General features: G+C 42.8%; 1 protein-coding gene across 3 annotated transcripts in view; it reads left to right on the top strand.

Annotated features, from left to right (window-relative positions):
• The first annotated feature begins 14,006 nt into the window (after positions 1–14,006).
• SLC1A7 (solute carrier family 1 member 7) overlaps positions 14,007–17,359 on the top strand; it is a 46,267-nt gene continuing 42,914 nt past the window's right edge. For all 3 annotated transcript variants that reach the window (XM_054572408.1, XM_054572406.1, XM_054572414.1), the window contains exon 1: positions 14,007–14,189. In XM_054572408.1, coding sequence (XP_054428383.1) covers positions 14,013–14,189 — 177 coding nt within the window. In that variant the 5' untranslated portion in view covers positions 14,007–14,012. The remainder of the gene's footprint in view (positions 14,190–17,359) is intronic.

Genomic DNA, 17,359 nt, shown 5'->3' with positions numbered 1-17,359 from the left:
GAGGAAACAGAGGCCCATAAAGGACAGGGACTGTTTTATGGTCACTTAATTAACAAGGAGCTAGTCTAGAATAATAGCCATAGTAGTACCAATTATTGACAGTTTACTATAGGCCAGAAACTGCTATGCTGTTCTAAGAATTTACGTGTTGCATGTGGTACAGTAAAGTCAGTGTGGCCACAGAAGGAAATGAGAACAAGGCTTGAAAGGAAGAAAATTATTACGCTCCCAGATCCTAGAGAGGAGGCCACTGGATGCCACAGGGCAGGGCCATGGGAGAGAGCACTGGTGTTGTTCAGGAGACAGAAAGGAGCAAGGGAACAGTATAGGCCAGAGCCTTCCCTGGGGTTTCTGCAGCAACGACAAGGCAGGGCAGGGTAAGCAATGAATAATTCTGGTGGGCTTTGGACTGTAAGCGTGGTCTCTAGGTGCCCGGTACCTGACCCTGGAATGATTTAGGGCGGGGGAAATATCGGCCTGCTGTGCGAGAGTTAGATGCAGAGGGGGTTGAGAGGGTATAGACTCAAGATTGGCCAGTTGCACAGGAAAGGCGTGTGAGCGGGTTGTTACTACCTTTAGGAATTAGCTAGTCCTGGGAAGGGCAGTCTCTTCCAGGGTCTGTAAAGCCTCTGATGCCAGAGCATCAGGAAAAAACAACAACAAAAACAACAACAACAACAACAAAATAGAGTTCATTTGATTGGCCCTATGATGAGTGGATGCCAGGCAAATACAGAATCTAAGAAAACACAGAACATGTGTTTTCTATTTGTAATGCTACTTAATGCCCACACTGTCCTCTGAACAAGGAACTGTTATTAGCCCCACTAGTTACTGATGAGAAAACTGGCTCCTGAGCAGTTAAATGACTCACCCAATGTCATCTGGCTGGCAGGGTGGTGGGGCAGGATTTACACCTGGATTTCTGTGCCTTCCAGGCCCATTGTGCCACCTTGGTGCCCCACTGTTCCAAGTCCCGGGGCTCACAAGAGAGTGGGGGAAGAGTGGCCATAGCGTCCTCCCCCTCCCCCGCCTGCTCTCCTGGCTGCTCCACGTGGACTGAAAACCTTTCTTTACAGAAGTCAGGTTCTCTGGTTTTCCCTTCAAATATGAAAGTTAGAGGTGCTGGGGTCCAAATCCTGGCTCCGTTATTTACTGGCTAAGTGTCCATTGGAAAGTCCATTTATGTTGGCCGAAGTGTCCTCATTTGTAAAATAATGGTGATAATATCTTCCTTGTGGGGTTGTTGTATAGGTTGGATGAAATCATATATGCCAAGGACTCAGCACAGAATAAGGGTTGAGTAGAAGGTTTTCTCTCGGTGTGTCGGCTAATACCAAAAACCTCATACACACTGGGAGTGGTTATGTCTCTCAGGGTGCAGATATCTCCTCTCCTAGCTCAAGAAAGATATTCAGCCCTGGCTGGTGTGGCTCAGCGGATCAAGTGCTGACATGCAAACCAAGAGGTCTCTGGTTTGATTCCCAGCCAGGGCATATGCCTGGGTTTCAGGCCTGGTCCCTGGTAGGGGGCACTCTAGAGGCAACCACATAGTGATGTTCCCTCTCTTTCTCCCTCCCTCCCTTCCCCTCTCTCTAAATATAAATAAAATATTTTTTTAAGTACAAAAAAAAAAGAAAGAAAGATATTCAGCATCAAGCACTGAGGAGGAGGAGGTGCTCTCTCCTTGGCTGTGTAGGGTGTGATGTCTGGGTAGGGAGAAGGACTCATCCCCATTTACCTGACTGGTCTGACTGCTTCAGAGCCTGTTAAAATACAGCTGCATACACCTTCCCATTGAGTCCAGGTCTGACTGCAGGAAAAGCAGGCAATAGCATCAGTTTCTGTGCTTTAAATTTCACATATGTGGAGAAGGAAGAAACTTAGAACCTTAAAAGAAATCTAGAACCTTAGAAATCTACTACCAAAACGTTTTGCATTCTCTAGTACATACATCTACTTCTATTTGCAAACTGAAGTTTCCTAGGTCTGTCTGGCTTTGAAAGGCAGACCTTCTTTCTCTGCCATATTTTTTGCTTCCTTATATCAAACAACAAATGAGTTAAATAATCTGTTAAAAATAGTTAGCGTTCTCTGGAAACACAAAGTTAAGATGTCCTTAGATTAACAAAAGAATGTGAGCCTGGCTGTGGGGGCGGGGAGGGGAGAGTGGGAGGGAAAAGCACTGTGCAGATCTTCTAAGTGTACGGTCCAGGAGCTTTCTCCCTGAAAGATATCAACATCGGACAAAATAGGCAAAAAAGTAATATATATATATATATATATATATATTGCTAAAGATAAAGATGGTCGTTACCTAATGATAAAATAACCAAGTTACAAAGAAAAATAACTTGTATGAAACTTAATAACAGCCTTAAAATATGGGGGAAAAAATGCCAGGAAGCAATAAATCCACTATCTTATCAGTAGATTTTAATACACTTTAATCTGTAGTTGATAGAAGACACAAAATGAGTATAGATATAGAAGATTTGAACTAACATATCCTCAAGTTTGATTTAACGGAGGTACACATAACATTGCATCCATCAGCTGCAGAATATGCCTCCCTTCCAAGCACATGTGGAACATTTATCAAAATCAAGTATTTACTGGGTCATAAAGCAAACCTCCACAAACCCTAAAGGATTAATATCACATGTCCTCATTCTCTTTCCACAAAAAGGTTATTAGAAATCAATAATAATTTTTGCAACAAATGGTGCTAAGACAATTGGATACCCACAAGCAAAAAAGATGAATTTAGACCCTTAATTCACACCACACAAAAAAATTAATTCAAAATAGATCACTGATCAAAATTAAGAGCTAAAGCTATAAAACTTTTAGAAGGAAACAGGAGAAAATCTTCTTAACCTTGGATTAGGCTTAGAGTTCTCAGATATGACACTAAAAGCATGATCCATAAAGGAAAAAAATTATTAAGTCAAACTTAATAAAAAATATTTGTACTTTAAAAAGACACAATTAAGAAAGTGAAAAGATAACCCAGAAACTGGGAGAAAATATTTGCAAATCATAATTTTGATAAAGGTCTTGTATTCATGACATATAGAAGCTTTATAACTCAAGAAGACAAACAACCCAATTTTTTTATATAGACAAAAGATCCAATAAACATTTCACCAAAGAAGAGGCAATAATCCCCCTTTATCCACGGTTTCACTTTCTGTGGTTTCAGTTACTTTCAGCCAACATTAGTTCAAAAATATTAAGTGGAAAATTCCAGAAGTAAACAATTAATAAGTTTTAAATTACATGTCATTCTGAGTAGCATGATAAAATCTCTTGCTGTTCCACTCTGTCCCTCCTGGGACGTGAATCATATTTTTGTACAGAGTATCCATGCTGTGTACACTACCCACCCTTTAGTCACTTAGTAGCCATCTAGGATAGCAGATCAGCCGTCATGGTATCACAGTGCTTGAGTTCAAATATCCCTCATTTTAATGAATAGTGGCCCCAGAGCACAAGAGGCGTGATGTGCAATTTGGATATGCCAAAGAAAAGTTGTCAAGTGCTTCCTTTAAGTGAAAAGGTGAAAATTCTTGACTTAATAAAGAAAGAAAACAATTTTGTGCTGAGACTGCTAAGATCCACACTAAGAATGAAGCTTCTGTATGTGCAATTGCTTAATTTATAAATTAAACTTTATCATAGATATGTATGTATAGGGGAAAACATGGTATAATAGGATTAGGTGCTAACCACAGTTTCAGGGATCCACTAGGAGTCTTGGAATGTATCTCCAGTGGACAAGAGGGGACTACTGTATATAAATAAGTAATTAAAAGATGTTCAACATCATTAGTCATTAGGAAAATGCAAATTAAAACCACAAGGAGATGCCACTTCATCCCACTAGATTGGCTTTAATCAAAAAGACAGATAATAACTATTAGAAACGATGTAAAGTGATTGGAATCCTCATACACTGCTGTCAGGAATGTAAAATGATGTATCCACTCTGCAGAATAGCTTGGCAGTTTTTGAAAAATTTAAACAGAAGTTTATGTTCAACAACCTAGTCATTTGACTCATAGAGATCTTCACAAGATAAATGAAAACATGTGTCTGCAAAAAGACTTGTACATGAAAGTTCATAGTAACATTATTCATAAAAGTAAAAAAGTAAAAACCATACAAATGTCTATTAAGTGGTGAGCAGAAAAAACAAAATGTGGTATATTCATACAATTTAACACTGTCTATCCGTAGAAGGAATGATCTATGGACACATGCTACAAACATGTGTGAATTTCAGAAATATTATGCCAAGTGAAAGAAGTCAAATGAAAAAGAGACTACATATTGTATGATTCCATTTATATAAAATATCTAGAAAAGGTAAATCTAGGGAGGCAAGGCACAGATGGGATTTGCCTGGGAATGGGAGCGGGAGCAGGGATTGACTAAAAATTGCATGCAGGGTCTTTTTGGGAAGATGGAAATGTTCTAAAATTGGATTGTGGTGATGAACACAAAACTCAGTAAACTTACTAAAAACCATTGAATGGGTGAATAAGTGTATGTAAGTTACATCTAACTAAAGTTTTTTTAAAAAATAACAACATGGTAAATAGGAAAATCTTATGCTGGGAAATTAGAAACATACATATTAAAAAAAGCAAAAACAGTTTTAGCAAACTAAGACTAAAGACAAACTTCTTAATCCCATAAGAAGTATCTACCAAAAAAAACAAACTCATAACAACAACAATACTTAATGATAAAATGTTGAGAGCATTCTTCTTTAAGATCAGAAATAAGATATGGATGCCTCAGATCGTTATTTCACCTTCAACTCTGTCCTGGAGGCCTTAAGTACAGTAGTAAGAGGCAGACGGGAGGATATAAAATGTATAAGGATTGGAATGGAAGAAGCAACGCTATTATTTTTCACTAATGATGTTTGTCTACATAGAACACCTTGAAAGTATAAAGGAATTTAATAAGTCAACAGAACGCAAAATCCAGGTTTAAAAATCAATTTTATTTCTATACACCTGAAACAAACAGAAAATACAATAAAACAGGTTACTACTTACAATAGCATCAAAAATATAAAACATATAATAGGCCAAATTAAAAAATATTCAACTCTTACAAAGAAAAATGATAAAACTATTGAAATAAGATCTAAATAAATGGAAAGACATACATAAACTAAAATATTCAATATCATAAAGATGTCAAATCTATCAAATTGATTAATAATTTCCATGCAATTACAATGAGAATCACAATTTTTTTATGGAACTTGACAAATTTTTTCCCAATTTTTTTGCGCCTTTATTTGGAGTCTTATACATTCCTGAAGAGGAAGAAAAAAAATAAAGAGACTTGCCTGGCAAAGCATCAAGAATTATCATAAACTTAGAGTAATTAAGACAGAATGGTATTGAAAGAGGTATCACAGACTCAAATATATATAAAACTTGATTTTATTATGGAGCAGGCATTTTAATTCAAGGTAAGGGATAGATTTTTCAATATGTGGTACTGGGACAATTAGCTAACATTAAGGAAAACATGGTATTAGATTCTTATATCAGTCTTTAACCATGCTGGTTAGACATGTATGAAAAAAAGTAAAAGTACACAACTCTTCAAAATTTACATAGAAGAGTAATTTTTTAGGGTAGGGAATATTTTGAAAACAAGACAGAGAAAACATAAAGAAAAAGATTGATACATTCAATTACATTAACAGTAATAGCTTCTATTTATCTATTATAGATAAACCATAAACAGGGAAACACACATAAAGAGTTAATATCTAGATTACCTAAAGATCTGTAAATTCATTAGAAAGGACAAACAACCCAATTAAAAATCAGCAAAAGAAATGAACAAGAATTTCACTTAGGAGGAAATACAGATGATTCATAAGCACATTGAAATATATTTGATTTCAGTAATCAGGAAAATGCAAATCTACTCCATAATGTAATACTATTTCACACCTACAAGACTGACAAAAGTTAAAAATTGATACCAAATGTTCGTGAGCATGTAGAGCAATGGGAACTTTCATACATTGTGGATGAATATATCAATTGGTAAAGTAATTTGGAATACAGGTGGCATTACCTAGTAAAGTCGAATGTCTGCATAACCTATGACCTAATAATTCCATTGCCATGAATATAACCTGGAGAGTCTTGCACATGTACACTTATATTTGAGAATGTTTATATTGGCATTATTCATAATAGTAAAAAACTAGAAAAAAGTGAATATCCACTAACAATATATGATAAATATTGCATCCATACCATGGAATGCTATATAGTACAGGAAAAAATAAATTGTAGCTACACTTAATGACATTAAGTCTCAAGAGAATGATGTTGAGTGGAAAAAAATTCAATGTGATTCAATTTATGTAAGTTCAAAAATAAGCCCACTCTTACGTTGATTTTTTCCAGAAACCAAGGCTGAGTCCATTCCCCGTTCAATTCCTTAATCTGATTCCCTCACATCTACGGCCCCAGCTGCCCAAGATCAGCATTTCCCCAGTTGCTGGCCATGTGGCTCTGCAGACAGCTGTCCCGTGTCTCCTCCATTCAGTCATCACTGACCTCAGCACCTTCCCAAAGGAAGTGAGTGTCTGGCAGCCAGAGACAGTAGGTGGCAAGAGCCCAGACACAGGTTGTACAGGGGATGGGTGGGGTGGGGGGTGTTACTCCAGTTGCTGCCACAAAGGCTGGGAGGTAGAGGCAAATTCTGCATCAGAAAGGAGACAGAGGTTGCAAAATAACAGTCAATGGCAAGATGAGCTTTTCTGAGGAATGTTTCTGGGTTTAGGGAGGACTGAATCGGGAGCGGAAGATCCTAGTTTTATTCCTGGCTTGCCACCTGGTTTCCAGTTGGTCTTGCCCAGGTTCCTTTCCCTCTCCCAGCCTCAGAAAGTGGATGAGAATGTCCCTGTGGGCTTTGTGCCTGGGTTTTGAACCATATCTCCCTGACTTGGTGGCTCTGTGGACCCCAACAAGCGAGAAGCTGGGGGGCTGACAAGGAGCGAGAAACAGTCTGGATCCGATGGTGACCTGCAGTCTGTCCGTGCCCACTGGGGGTGAGGCCTCAGGTGCCTGCTGCCATAAAGGGAACAGGTAGACATAAGAGAAGTTAGAACAAGGAGGAAGCTCCAGCAGTGGATCCTAAGTCCTGGGGCAGCCTTCGAGGAGACAAGATGTTAGGCATTTTACACAAGAGAGAAAAGAAAACCAAGGTATAATCGCACTTTGCCGAGTTGAGTGACTGGGATAGATATTTGTTGTGTCTGCCCAGTGTATCCACTTTTCTAACTGCTACCACACACATCTACACAGTTACCATAGAGGAAGCAATTGGAAACAATGTGACCCCACTTCTTCCCCTACTGGCCACAGGTGATTGGTCTAAGCTGGGCCAATTACAACACTGGGAATTTTGGACTTGGAGTGAAACATAACTGCTGGTAGCTGTGTTTCCTCCACGTGGACCAGAGCAGTAGCAGAAATGCTCCATTTCTTCATTAGAGGAAGAATAAGGTAGCACAAATGTCACTGCCAAAATGTAAGCTCCATGAGAACAGAGATCGTTGTCTATTTCTGTTTATTGCTATATCCCCAGAATAGCAATGCCTGGCATGTAGTAATAATGATAATAATAGGAACATGTATATAGCGCTTACTATGATCAGAACACTGTCCGAAGTGCTTCACACAAGTAATTTATCTAATCCACATAACAACCCTGTAAGATGGATCATTATTATCTCTATATTTCATATGAAGAAACTGAGAGAGCAGGTAACTTACCTAAATTCACACAGATGGTTTGTCTAGGAGCCAGGATTCAGACACAAGTCATCTGGTTTCAGAGTCTGTACGCTTAATCACTATCCTACACCACCTCTTAGTGAATACATGTTGAATGAAGAAGGAGTGAATGGATCAGGCACAGAAAAAGAAGAGCTGGTGAGAGAAAATTGTGCTAATAATCGAGCGCCTGGTTCATATGGACTCGGCAGCTCAGTTTTACTCTTGTCCTGGAGTTCTGTGAAAGCATCACCATCCAGCCTTACGAATAGGACTAGTTTCATGGGCATCAAAAGGGTCCCATGCTTGGTTTAATGCTGTGTTTTCACCATCTTTAAATTCTTACTAATTTTATTTTTGAGCATGTGTTCTATAAGCAAAGTCTGACAGGACATGGGTTATGCATGTGAACAAACAAGATACATGCATTATAAATGTCCACCACTGGTCCTTGCCACTCAGTTTGCAATAGTGTATGGGATGCCCCATGAACTCAGAAATCAGGCAAACTGGAGACGCCTGGGAGTTCAGCAAGACTCAAAGCAAGTACAAGGAAGGCGTGTTATGTCTGCAACTGAGTGACCGGGAGTGCTGACCGCCACGGGAAACCACACTTTCCTCAAACCAGAACTCGCTTCAAACACAGAAAAAGAGACAATGGCATTCTAAGAAACACAAATGAGCAAGGAATCTTACCCGATCCTTTCTTACTGGTGTAACTTCCCTGTATTAGCCAACCACTTACACTAAAAATGATACAGAAGAAAAAGGAAAGGCAGGGCTACCCATAGTTCCTTGCCTCTTCAGCCCTTCCTCACTCGCCTATAAGCCAAAGGTAGAGAAGGTGCTGGTCGGATGTGTATGTATCAGGAAGTGAAATAAAAACAGTTGAATTGATTTTGGACAGCATTTCTACTGTTCTGGATAACAACAAAATACATGTATGAGCTACTAAATACAAATTTGTGATTTTGGTGATTCTGCATGCAAGTTAAATGCTTTTATATTTGCATTTAAAACTGACATTAAAAATATAAAGATGAATGGGAAAATTCATACTAGTAATTTAAAATTTTTATTTTTACCTAAGAATGACATCAAATAGCAAACATAAAACACCACAATAATTTCAGGGGGGAAAAAATCTGTGGAAGAAAGAAAAAAGCTTCACATTTTAGTACACTTAATGTACTATTTTCCTATTCTTTAAACAAAATTCCCACATTCATTTTGCTCTGGACCCCCACTAATTATATAGTCAGCCTTGCTTATAAATTCCCTATTTACCTAAGCCAGCTTGATTTCATTTCCTGTTATTTGCTAGCAAGAGTTCTAACTAATTTGGAAATGTATTTGAACTTGCTAAGGGTTTTAACTTTATGCTTTGCTCCAACTACTACATTCAAATGAGTGGAAGTGTGATACAATGTAAAGAACATGGGCTTTTCTAGAAGCAGAAAAGAGGCTCAGAGAACTTCACTGATTTGGACAAAGCCACACAGCTTCCAAGGAAAGGATCTGATATTTGAATCCAGTTCATCGTGACTCTAGAAAGCTTGCTAGAACATTCCGAAAATGTCCTGTTACTGCACTGTTTAATATGGTAGCCACTAACCACATATGACTAATGAACCCTTGAAATGTGGCTAGTGCAACAAACAACTATATTTTAAACATTATTTCATTTTCGTTTAAATAATGTGACTAGCGCTGACATTTTGGACTGCACAGATCCAGAACTTGTGCCCTTACTCTTCACCCGGGACACTTGGCGGAATCAGTGTTTGTGGAGAGGCTGAATCGCTCACTGGCTCCCTATGATACGTGATTCTTCAACAGAATCTGACACATGGCATCTTCTCAACAAATAGCTGCTCAGTGTTTTCATGGGTGCTCAGACTCAATTTCTGTAGATGAAAAATCTAGACAGGAGAGTCTGGAAAGGGAAGAAGGAAGGTGATGAGAGACCCCGCCCCACAAGAGTCACTTTACCCCATCCTCTGAGGCAAACATGGGAGAGGGCCAGCCTCAGCGGAGGTCAGAACAGCCCCTCAGTGACTAACACTCAAAGGAATCCACACCCGCCGGGTCTGTTGTCCACAGAAAACCTTCCCAGAAGGGCCCAGCCTATAGTGAGCTCAGGAGACGTGTCAGGGAGGATATTAAGGCGCCTCTGGTATGTCTCTGGAAAGCAGCCAACAAACCCAGAGCTGTCATCACCATAAACCCAGCCGGGAGCTCAGGCAGCTTGACCTAAACACATTCCGATACACGGTGCAAGGGGTGAGGCCCCAGGCCCGCTGCGGCCCCAGGCCACCGATCCATTGCAGGTTCCCAGACCAGCCCTGGCACCTCCAGCCTGGGCCCCTCTTTCAGAGCAGGCTCCCCTCTCACCTCCCCCTTGACCAGCACCCCCTGCGCTAGGTTAACTCCTGTCTTACTCGGGTCTCTGGCAAAATGACCCCTCTTTTGGGAAACCTCCCTGGGCTGAGTTGGCCCCTCTGCTGGCTCTAGAGAGTCATTAATCTTCAGCAAAGAAATGGACCCTGCTGCACGCCACCCTGGCGCACCCTGCACAGAGTTGCCTGGTGAGAAACAGCTGGACTGAAAACCCACTTCTACAGAGAGGGCGATGGCCCTTGTGAGCTGTAGTTTGGGGGTCATTTTTGACAACACTATTTCCCTTCTCTACTTGTAATATCTTCATCTGTGCAGCTCAAGTCTCCCAAGGAGCATCTCGAAGGCTTCCTGGTGCCCATCAGTTTCTGCTGCTCTGGAGGGCAACTCCTTGATCCCTGGGGTGCTCTCTAGGTCCCCCTAATATACCCTCCAACTCTGAGGATGATGCATCAAGGTGTTTTTAAAAGACATGGGAACAGACAGACTTAATTTTATTCCCATAGATTTTCTTTCTTTCTTTTTTTTTTTTATCAGAGTCACTTACAGTGGGGTTTATCCCTGGGTGGTGATGGTAAAAGGGCCTGAGTTAGTGGGGGGAGAGGAAGAGGAGGTGTTGTACCTGGGTAGTCAGGGAACACTGCAGGGAAGATGAGGCATTTGACCTGTGACTTTAGAGACAGAGAGAAGGATATTCCAGGTAGAGGGAATAGCCTGGGCACAAGCGTCGAGGCCTGAGAGAGGGTGCTGGGCTCAAGGAACTTGAAGCTGTTTGGTGTTGCAGAAGCTCAAGGTATGATGAGACGAAGAAGGTGGTGTGCTGAAGAGGTGAGCAAATGCAAGTCCCCAAGGACCCCAAGCACTTCCCTAAGGAGCAGGACTTCGTTTTGGAGGCTGGAGTGCTCCAAACGCCCATCCCATGGAATTCTCTGCCCCAGAAGAGGGCTGGGATTCTGTATTCCTCACTTGGAGACTCTCTCCAAAATATGTTGGTACTGTGAAGGCTCTGCTAAAATGAATAGTAGTAACTGCATGTGAGTGTCTGCAAGCCACCGGGCAATGCTCTTAGCATGTAGCACGCATCCCCACATTTAACCCGCATCACAACCCTACAAACAAGGTTCTGTTGTATTGTTCCTATTTTTTAGGGACGTTAAGAAATTTGCTCAAGGTCACACAGCAAGGAAGTAGTAGAGCTAAGGTTTGAACTTGAGGAGCAGTCTGACTTCGAGATGTCCTGGAATAAAGAACCTGCTTAACTTTGTTTCATCCAACATTTCTCAACTTGTTTTTAACTATGGGGGGAAAAAATACATATCTTGTAACATTGTAAGGCAATTGATTCTGAGGGAAATGGTGAACTATTAAGGGTTCTTATCCAGGAGTCTTACAATTTGACTTGTAAATATCCTGAGTAAGCTCATTATCAGTCACTTACACATTAATGTGAATTAAGCCTTTCCTGGAGCCCCTCAATTTTCCTCTAAGCTCCCTGAGGGCAAAAACTGTGTCAGTTCATGGCTATGTCCCCTGGACTCAGAGGCGGTGATAGGAGATGGTGCTATAAGAGTATTGGCCTGAATGAGTTGTAATTTCCCCTGTTGAAGACATTCGGACCCATAGGAAGGAAGGCCTGCCATCTGGGAGGCAGGCAGTGATGTGTCAGGGTGGGAAGGACAGAGAGCAGAAAGCTGTGGGGCCGCCGAAGGAGCCAGAGTCTTGGACTGAGTGGAAAGCAAGGCTGCGTGGTAAGGCTAAAGGCCAGGCCTGGACATCGATCTAAATGCAAATCCAAATACCAACTCACAATTTTTCTCTTCTAGACAGTAACTAAGCCACCTGGTTAATTGGAAAAGGAAGCATTTGTTGCAGTTGAAGGTGTATCAGGAAATTCTTGATTTTAAAAGTCAGAGTCAGAGTTGGAGTAAGAAAATAAAACTCTCAGACTTGTACCTGCCCCACCCTCACACTCCCAAAGCTACTGGCAAGAAATAGGAGCTTTGGAAGGTCGGCTTGTGGAACTGAGGGCTTCTTAGAAAGCACCTAACCAATTTCTCTCTTTATAGGGGGGCAAGACTGAGGCCCAGACGGGGCAATGTCTCATAGCTGGTCAAACTGGGACTAGAATCTAAGGGTCCCCTGCCCAGGGCTTCAGGACCAGAACTCTAACCCCTTCAACCCAAGCCCCCAGCAGTTCTTTTGCCCCCCATCCATCCTCCCCATCGTCCACCCGCTTTGTCAGGGGACGCAGCCTTTGTGCACACCCTGCCCCTACAGCAGACTGTGCTCCCTGCTGCTCTGACTGCCCCTAATGAGATTACAGGTTCCTAGTAAAATAGACGAGAGTTAATTCCCTCTGGCTGGAAAGGGCAGGCCAGGCCAGGCCATGAGAAAGAGCAAAAAGAAAACCTTTCCCTACGAATGCTGAATGCCGATGATAATCCCTGTTGAGCACATTGGAGTCCACTGGTGCTGTCCTAGATATTCTCCAGATGGGGTGCTGCAGCAGCCCTAGTAAAGTGGGTGCTGTGTTGTTCTGTCTGTCTTACCAATGGGGGAACGGAGGCACAGTCAGCTTAAATGCTTGGCCAGGGTCACACAGCTAGCAAGTGGCAGAGCTGGGACTGCAAAGTAGGTCCCTTGGACTCTGTCATCTTTAAAAATAATAGGCCCTGATCCTGGCTGGTGTAGCTCAGTGGATTGAACACCGGCCTGCAAACCAAAGGGTCCCCGGTTTGATTCCCAGTCAGGGCACATGCCTGGGCTGTGGGCCAGGTCCCCAGTAGGGGCCACTCGAGAAGCAACCACACAGTGATGTTTCTCTCCCTCACTTTCTCCCTCCCTTCCCTTCTCTAAAAATAAATAAATAAATAAATAAGAAAAATAATAATCCCTGAGAACCAACAGAGGTCTTAGCTTTAAGTTTAAAGCAGCTCTGAAGGAAACATATCATGGGAGTGGCTGAGCCAGTTTGAACTCAGATCTACTGGACTCAAATCCTACATTCCCCAGAGTTCAAAGGCTAAGCGCCTGTGAATCCATCTGCCTGTTTATGTGGCAGAAGCCAAACCAACATAAGCCCGAATTCTGCTCTGCTACGTGCCAGCTCTGTGACCTTGGCCTAGTTTTTGACCTGGGGTCTCAATCTTCATTCCAGTAAAATGAAGGCTGGAATCCTCGGTGGTCAGGATGTTGCCCCATGATTCACACAAGTGAGCCAACTAGAGCAGGTCTGCGCACAGCACGCGCTTGTGATTCGATCTCTCTTTGCCTCAGTTTCTTCATCTAAAAGATGATACCTGTTGTACTTACCTCTTGGGATTGGTGTTAAGATTAAATGTGCTAATACAAGTAACGTGCTTTTAGAACAGCACCTGGTGCACAATAAAAGCTTAATTAATGTTAACAATTAATTGGCCATTAGCTAGTACCGCATTGCCTCACCTTCGATTCTTTCTGGAATGAAGTGGGGTAAAAATTAAAGCAATCAAGCAAATGTTTCTCTTGTTCCTTCCACCAGTCCCTGGTGCCCTCCCCTGTTTAAGAGAAGCACTTGGCTTTGAGGTCTGAGCCCCCAGACCACGTGGCCTGCTCTAATTTTCCAGGCCCTAATCTGTTCCCAGCTCCTAATGATGCAACTGGTAATAGGATTGTGGCTTCTGTCTGGGGCAGCCACGCACGCCGTGGACGTGCAGCTGCCACCTGGTGCTTAGCAACCCTGACCACCTGCCTGCTGAGGAGCCAAAGCCTCAGCCAGGACCCTGTGCCCTGGCTGGCCTCACATGTATGGAATGGTGCTATGCCCAGTGCCAGCAGGCTGGGCTCACCATGGTGCCAGGTGCTATCCTGGCACGAGGGAGGGACGTTTGCAAGAGGAATGGACTTCTCATCTTGTCTGTGCTATCTGTCACCATGGGCTGCCTCCTTGGCTTCTTCCTGAGGACCCGGCACCTCTCACCACAGGTCAGCCACCTGGGCATCACCGGGTCCCCCTTTAGGCAGGGTGTGTGGGCCTGAGGGATCTGAGGGTCCCTCTCCATGGCTCCCTGATGACATGACAGTGGGCAGGTCACTTTGTTTCTCTGGGCCCGTTTTCTCATCTGTAACATGGGTGTGAAAAATACGTTATAGGACTAAAGTGACATCCAATAAATGGCTGAGCAAGTGGTTACAAACCGGCATCACCAGGTGAATGAGAGGCAAGGATGCCTCATCAGAATAGCCACAGGGCGAAGACCTATGAGAGAGGGAAGAAGGGGGTCCCATAAGAGTGTGAAGCAGGCAGCAGAGAACACCTCCTAAAGCAGTTCCTATGAATAGAGACCTAGCAAGGGTACTCTAGGCAGAGGTAATGGTAGGAATGAGGCACAGAGGCATGAAAGATTGGGGAGGGGTGTGGAACAAGCTGTTCGCGGCAGCTGGGATGAACACTGTGAGGCCTCTAGATCCCATCACCAAGCACAGACTTGGCGCAACCACAAGAACCTCTGAACGGGGGACTGATATGGTCAGGTCTGAGCTTGGAGAGATCCCTTTGCGCTGAATGGAGCAGGGGGTAGTGGTGGGACAGGCGAGGGCCAGGTGAGGAGGCAGCTGCAGAGGTGAGACATGACAGGGGGGATGAATGGGACAGATGGAGGTGGGAACTGTTTTAAAAACAGGAGCCTTCATGATATGGTGACTTACTGGATGTGGGTTAGGGGGACAGGGAGACAAGGAAGGTCCCCAGGGTCCTGATGTATGTAACTGCAAGAGTGAAGGTGCCTTGCCTGGGAAAGGGCCCCTTCCCCACTTAGCACCCATCTCCTAGGGGAGAAGGAGGGACACTCTCATGGTGCTAAAAAGAATTATTCTGACACTTGTTAAAATGACAAGAAAGACTTTATTCAGGTGACAAGTGTCAAGACTATGGGGCGAGAGATGGGGCTCAAATCTGAATACAATGAAGATTCAAATCTGAATACAATAAAGACTCAAATCTGAATACAATAAAGACAACTGGGGATTTGCAGCCAATGAGCATAGTAAGGGGGTCAATGGAGAGAAAAATGATAGGATTCTTGTTGAAGGCAGAGTGGGGATTCTCACTGAACTGACTTAGCAGGATTTTTGCTATAACCCTGCTAGGCAGGCTGAAGACAGGGCCCAAGGATGAGGTCTAATCAAAAAGAAGGCTCAGAGTAGCCTGTCTAACGTTGGTCAAGGAACTTTGGCAATGGGCTCCTGGAAAATTCCCAGTCTCCTAAAATACTTTATCCTGTAGTTCACTGATATCTAATATGAACTCTACAACTGGGGCTCAAGCTATCCAATTTTGTCCATTTTTCCATTGAAAGAAAACACCCCCTCCCTGGGAACTGAGCCACTATTCCTGCAGCAATGCTGTTAAACCACTCTCAGTGATTTAGGGGGAAGCATGGACTCTGGGGGCAGAGGAACCCTCAACTTTGACCCTACGACTAAGTGGCTCTGTGGCCCTAGGCAAAAGCCTATCTTTTTTCGGCCTCAGTTCCCTTATCTGTAAAATGGAGTGGGAGCACTCTATGTCCACTAGAGTTGTTGAGGAATAAACCAAGATTCCTCAGTTCCTGGCATATAGCAGGTGCTTAGTGAATGTTACTTCCCTCCTCCCTCCCTTATTTACCTGTCCAAGTCCAACCTACATCAAGACCATCTCCTATTCCGTATCTTATAAAAATTCTTCCAGACCTGCCCCCATCTGGAATGATACTCTTCCTCCCACATTCACCCCATGCTCATCCCTCTGCTGTAACCCAGCTGTCAGCTGTCTTGCTTCAGAGCCATCTGTGTAGGAGTCTATTTCCCCCATCAGACGTCAGCTTGCTGAGTATCATCACATAGGCCTCCTTGAACCAAAATGTGAGCCTAGCTCAGTGCTTATCACAGAAAGAACCCTCAACTATTTGCTGAATTAAACTAGCACTGGCACAAAAAAGCTGCTATTTACTTTCTTTTATTTTCCTCAACAACAAAAATATATTTCCTGCAGGAAGGTTATTTTGTGAAAACAAGTTGGAATACTTATCATTAAAAGCCAAACTCATCTGGGACCTCTTTTGCCAAAGCTGCCTTCCCCATCTGTTTGGAAACGCAAATATATTTCAGTCTGGATTAACCTGCCAGATAAACTGAAGGAAGGATTGGAGTCTTAGAACAATTATTTGGCAGGAATTGGCTTTCTCAGCATCTTACTTTGAAATCCAGGAGTTGTTTGTTTGATCTCTGCCTGTGACTCAGAAACCAAACGCTTCTTATTTTGTAAGCTTATGCAACAGGCAAAAATCATAAACAATTTGTAAAATGGTAAAAGGTCCTATTGAGAAAACAACTTACAAAACCTCAATGATTTGTAATTCAGATTTTTTTGAAATGAGTATCTCATTAAAAAATATAGATCATTTTGAGAGTTCCAGTTAAGCCATGGTGAATCTACAATTACACCCATTTTCCTGTGCTTCCTGGAATTCTATCAAAATTATAGTAATGGAATTTTTAAAAGACATAAACTCCAAAGAACAAAGAGCATGTAAAAGGAGACAGCTGAGAAAAGTCAACTGACTTCAATCAATGAGGCAAGATAGGAGGTGGATAGAGTTGCATGATCTCACTTAGGAAAGCACTGAAAGCTAAAATCTTGTGTCTGTAGAAGCAGATACTGCATCAGGTCACCTCTGAGAACTCCAAAGGGCTCTGGACTTGAAAGGGCAAGGTGCTGCAGAAGGCAGGGACGAAGCACGGAGTTGAGATCAGGGACTTTGGTTGGAACTTTGCAACTGGAACAGTTAGACCCCTAGGTCATTTCTAGGTCATGTAATCAGGCAACTCCTCACCCACCCATCTCTACTCACCTGTCTGTCCCAAGGAACCAGAGAAGCTTGACTTAGGGATATTGGACCCACCTGTGTGTGTTGGTGGAGGGGAGGTGGTGAGGTGCATGCTGCAAACAAATCAGTGGACATTTGCATTCCGAGTGTGGGATCCCCAAAAGATTGCTGACAGCTGGGCTTAGGCCTAGTACCCTCCCTCCCCCAGTCAGAGGAGGAAGAGGCTTCTCTCACTGAAGTCTCCGAGAAAAGGTCTCCAAATACTGCTGTAAAGAAGATTCCTCTCCC

This window comes from Pteronotus mesoamericanus, unplaced genomic scaffold (assembly GCF_021234165.1).
Source record: "Pteronotus mesoamericanus isolate MK-2021 breed Mesoamerican mustached bat unplaced genomic scaffold, CSHL_Meso_final contig_105, whole genome shotgun sequence".
Classification (NCBI taxonomy): domain Eukaryota; kingdom Metazoa; phylum Chordata; class Mammalia; order Chiroptera; family Mormoopidae; genus Pteronotus; species Pteronotus mesoamericanus.
Note: the sequence above shows the minus strand (reverse complement) of the source record. Positions and strands in the feature narration are given on the sequence as shown.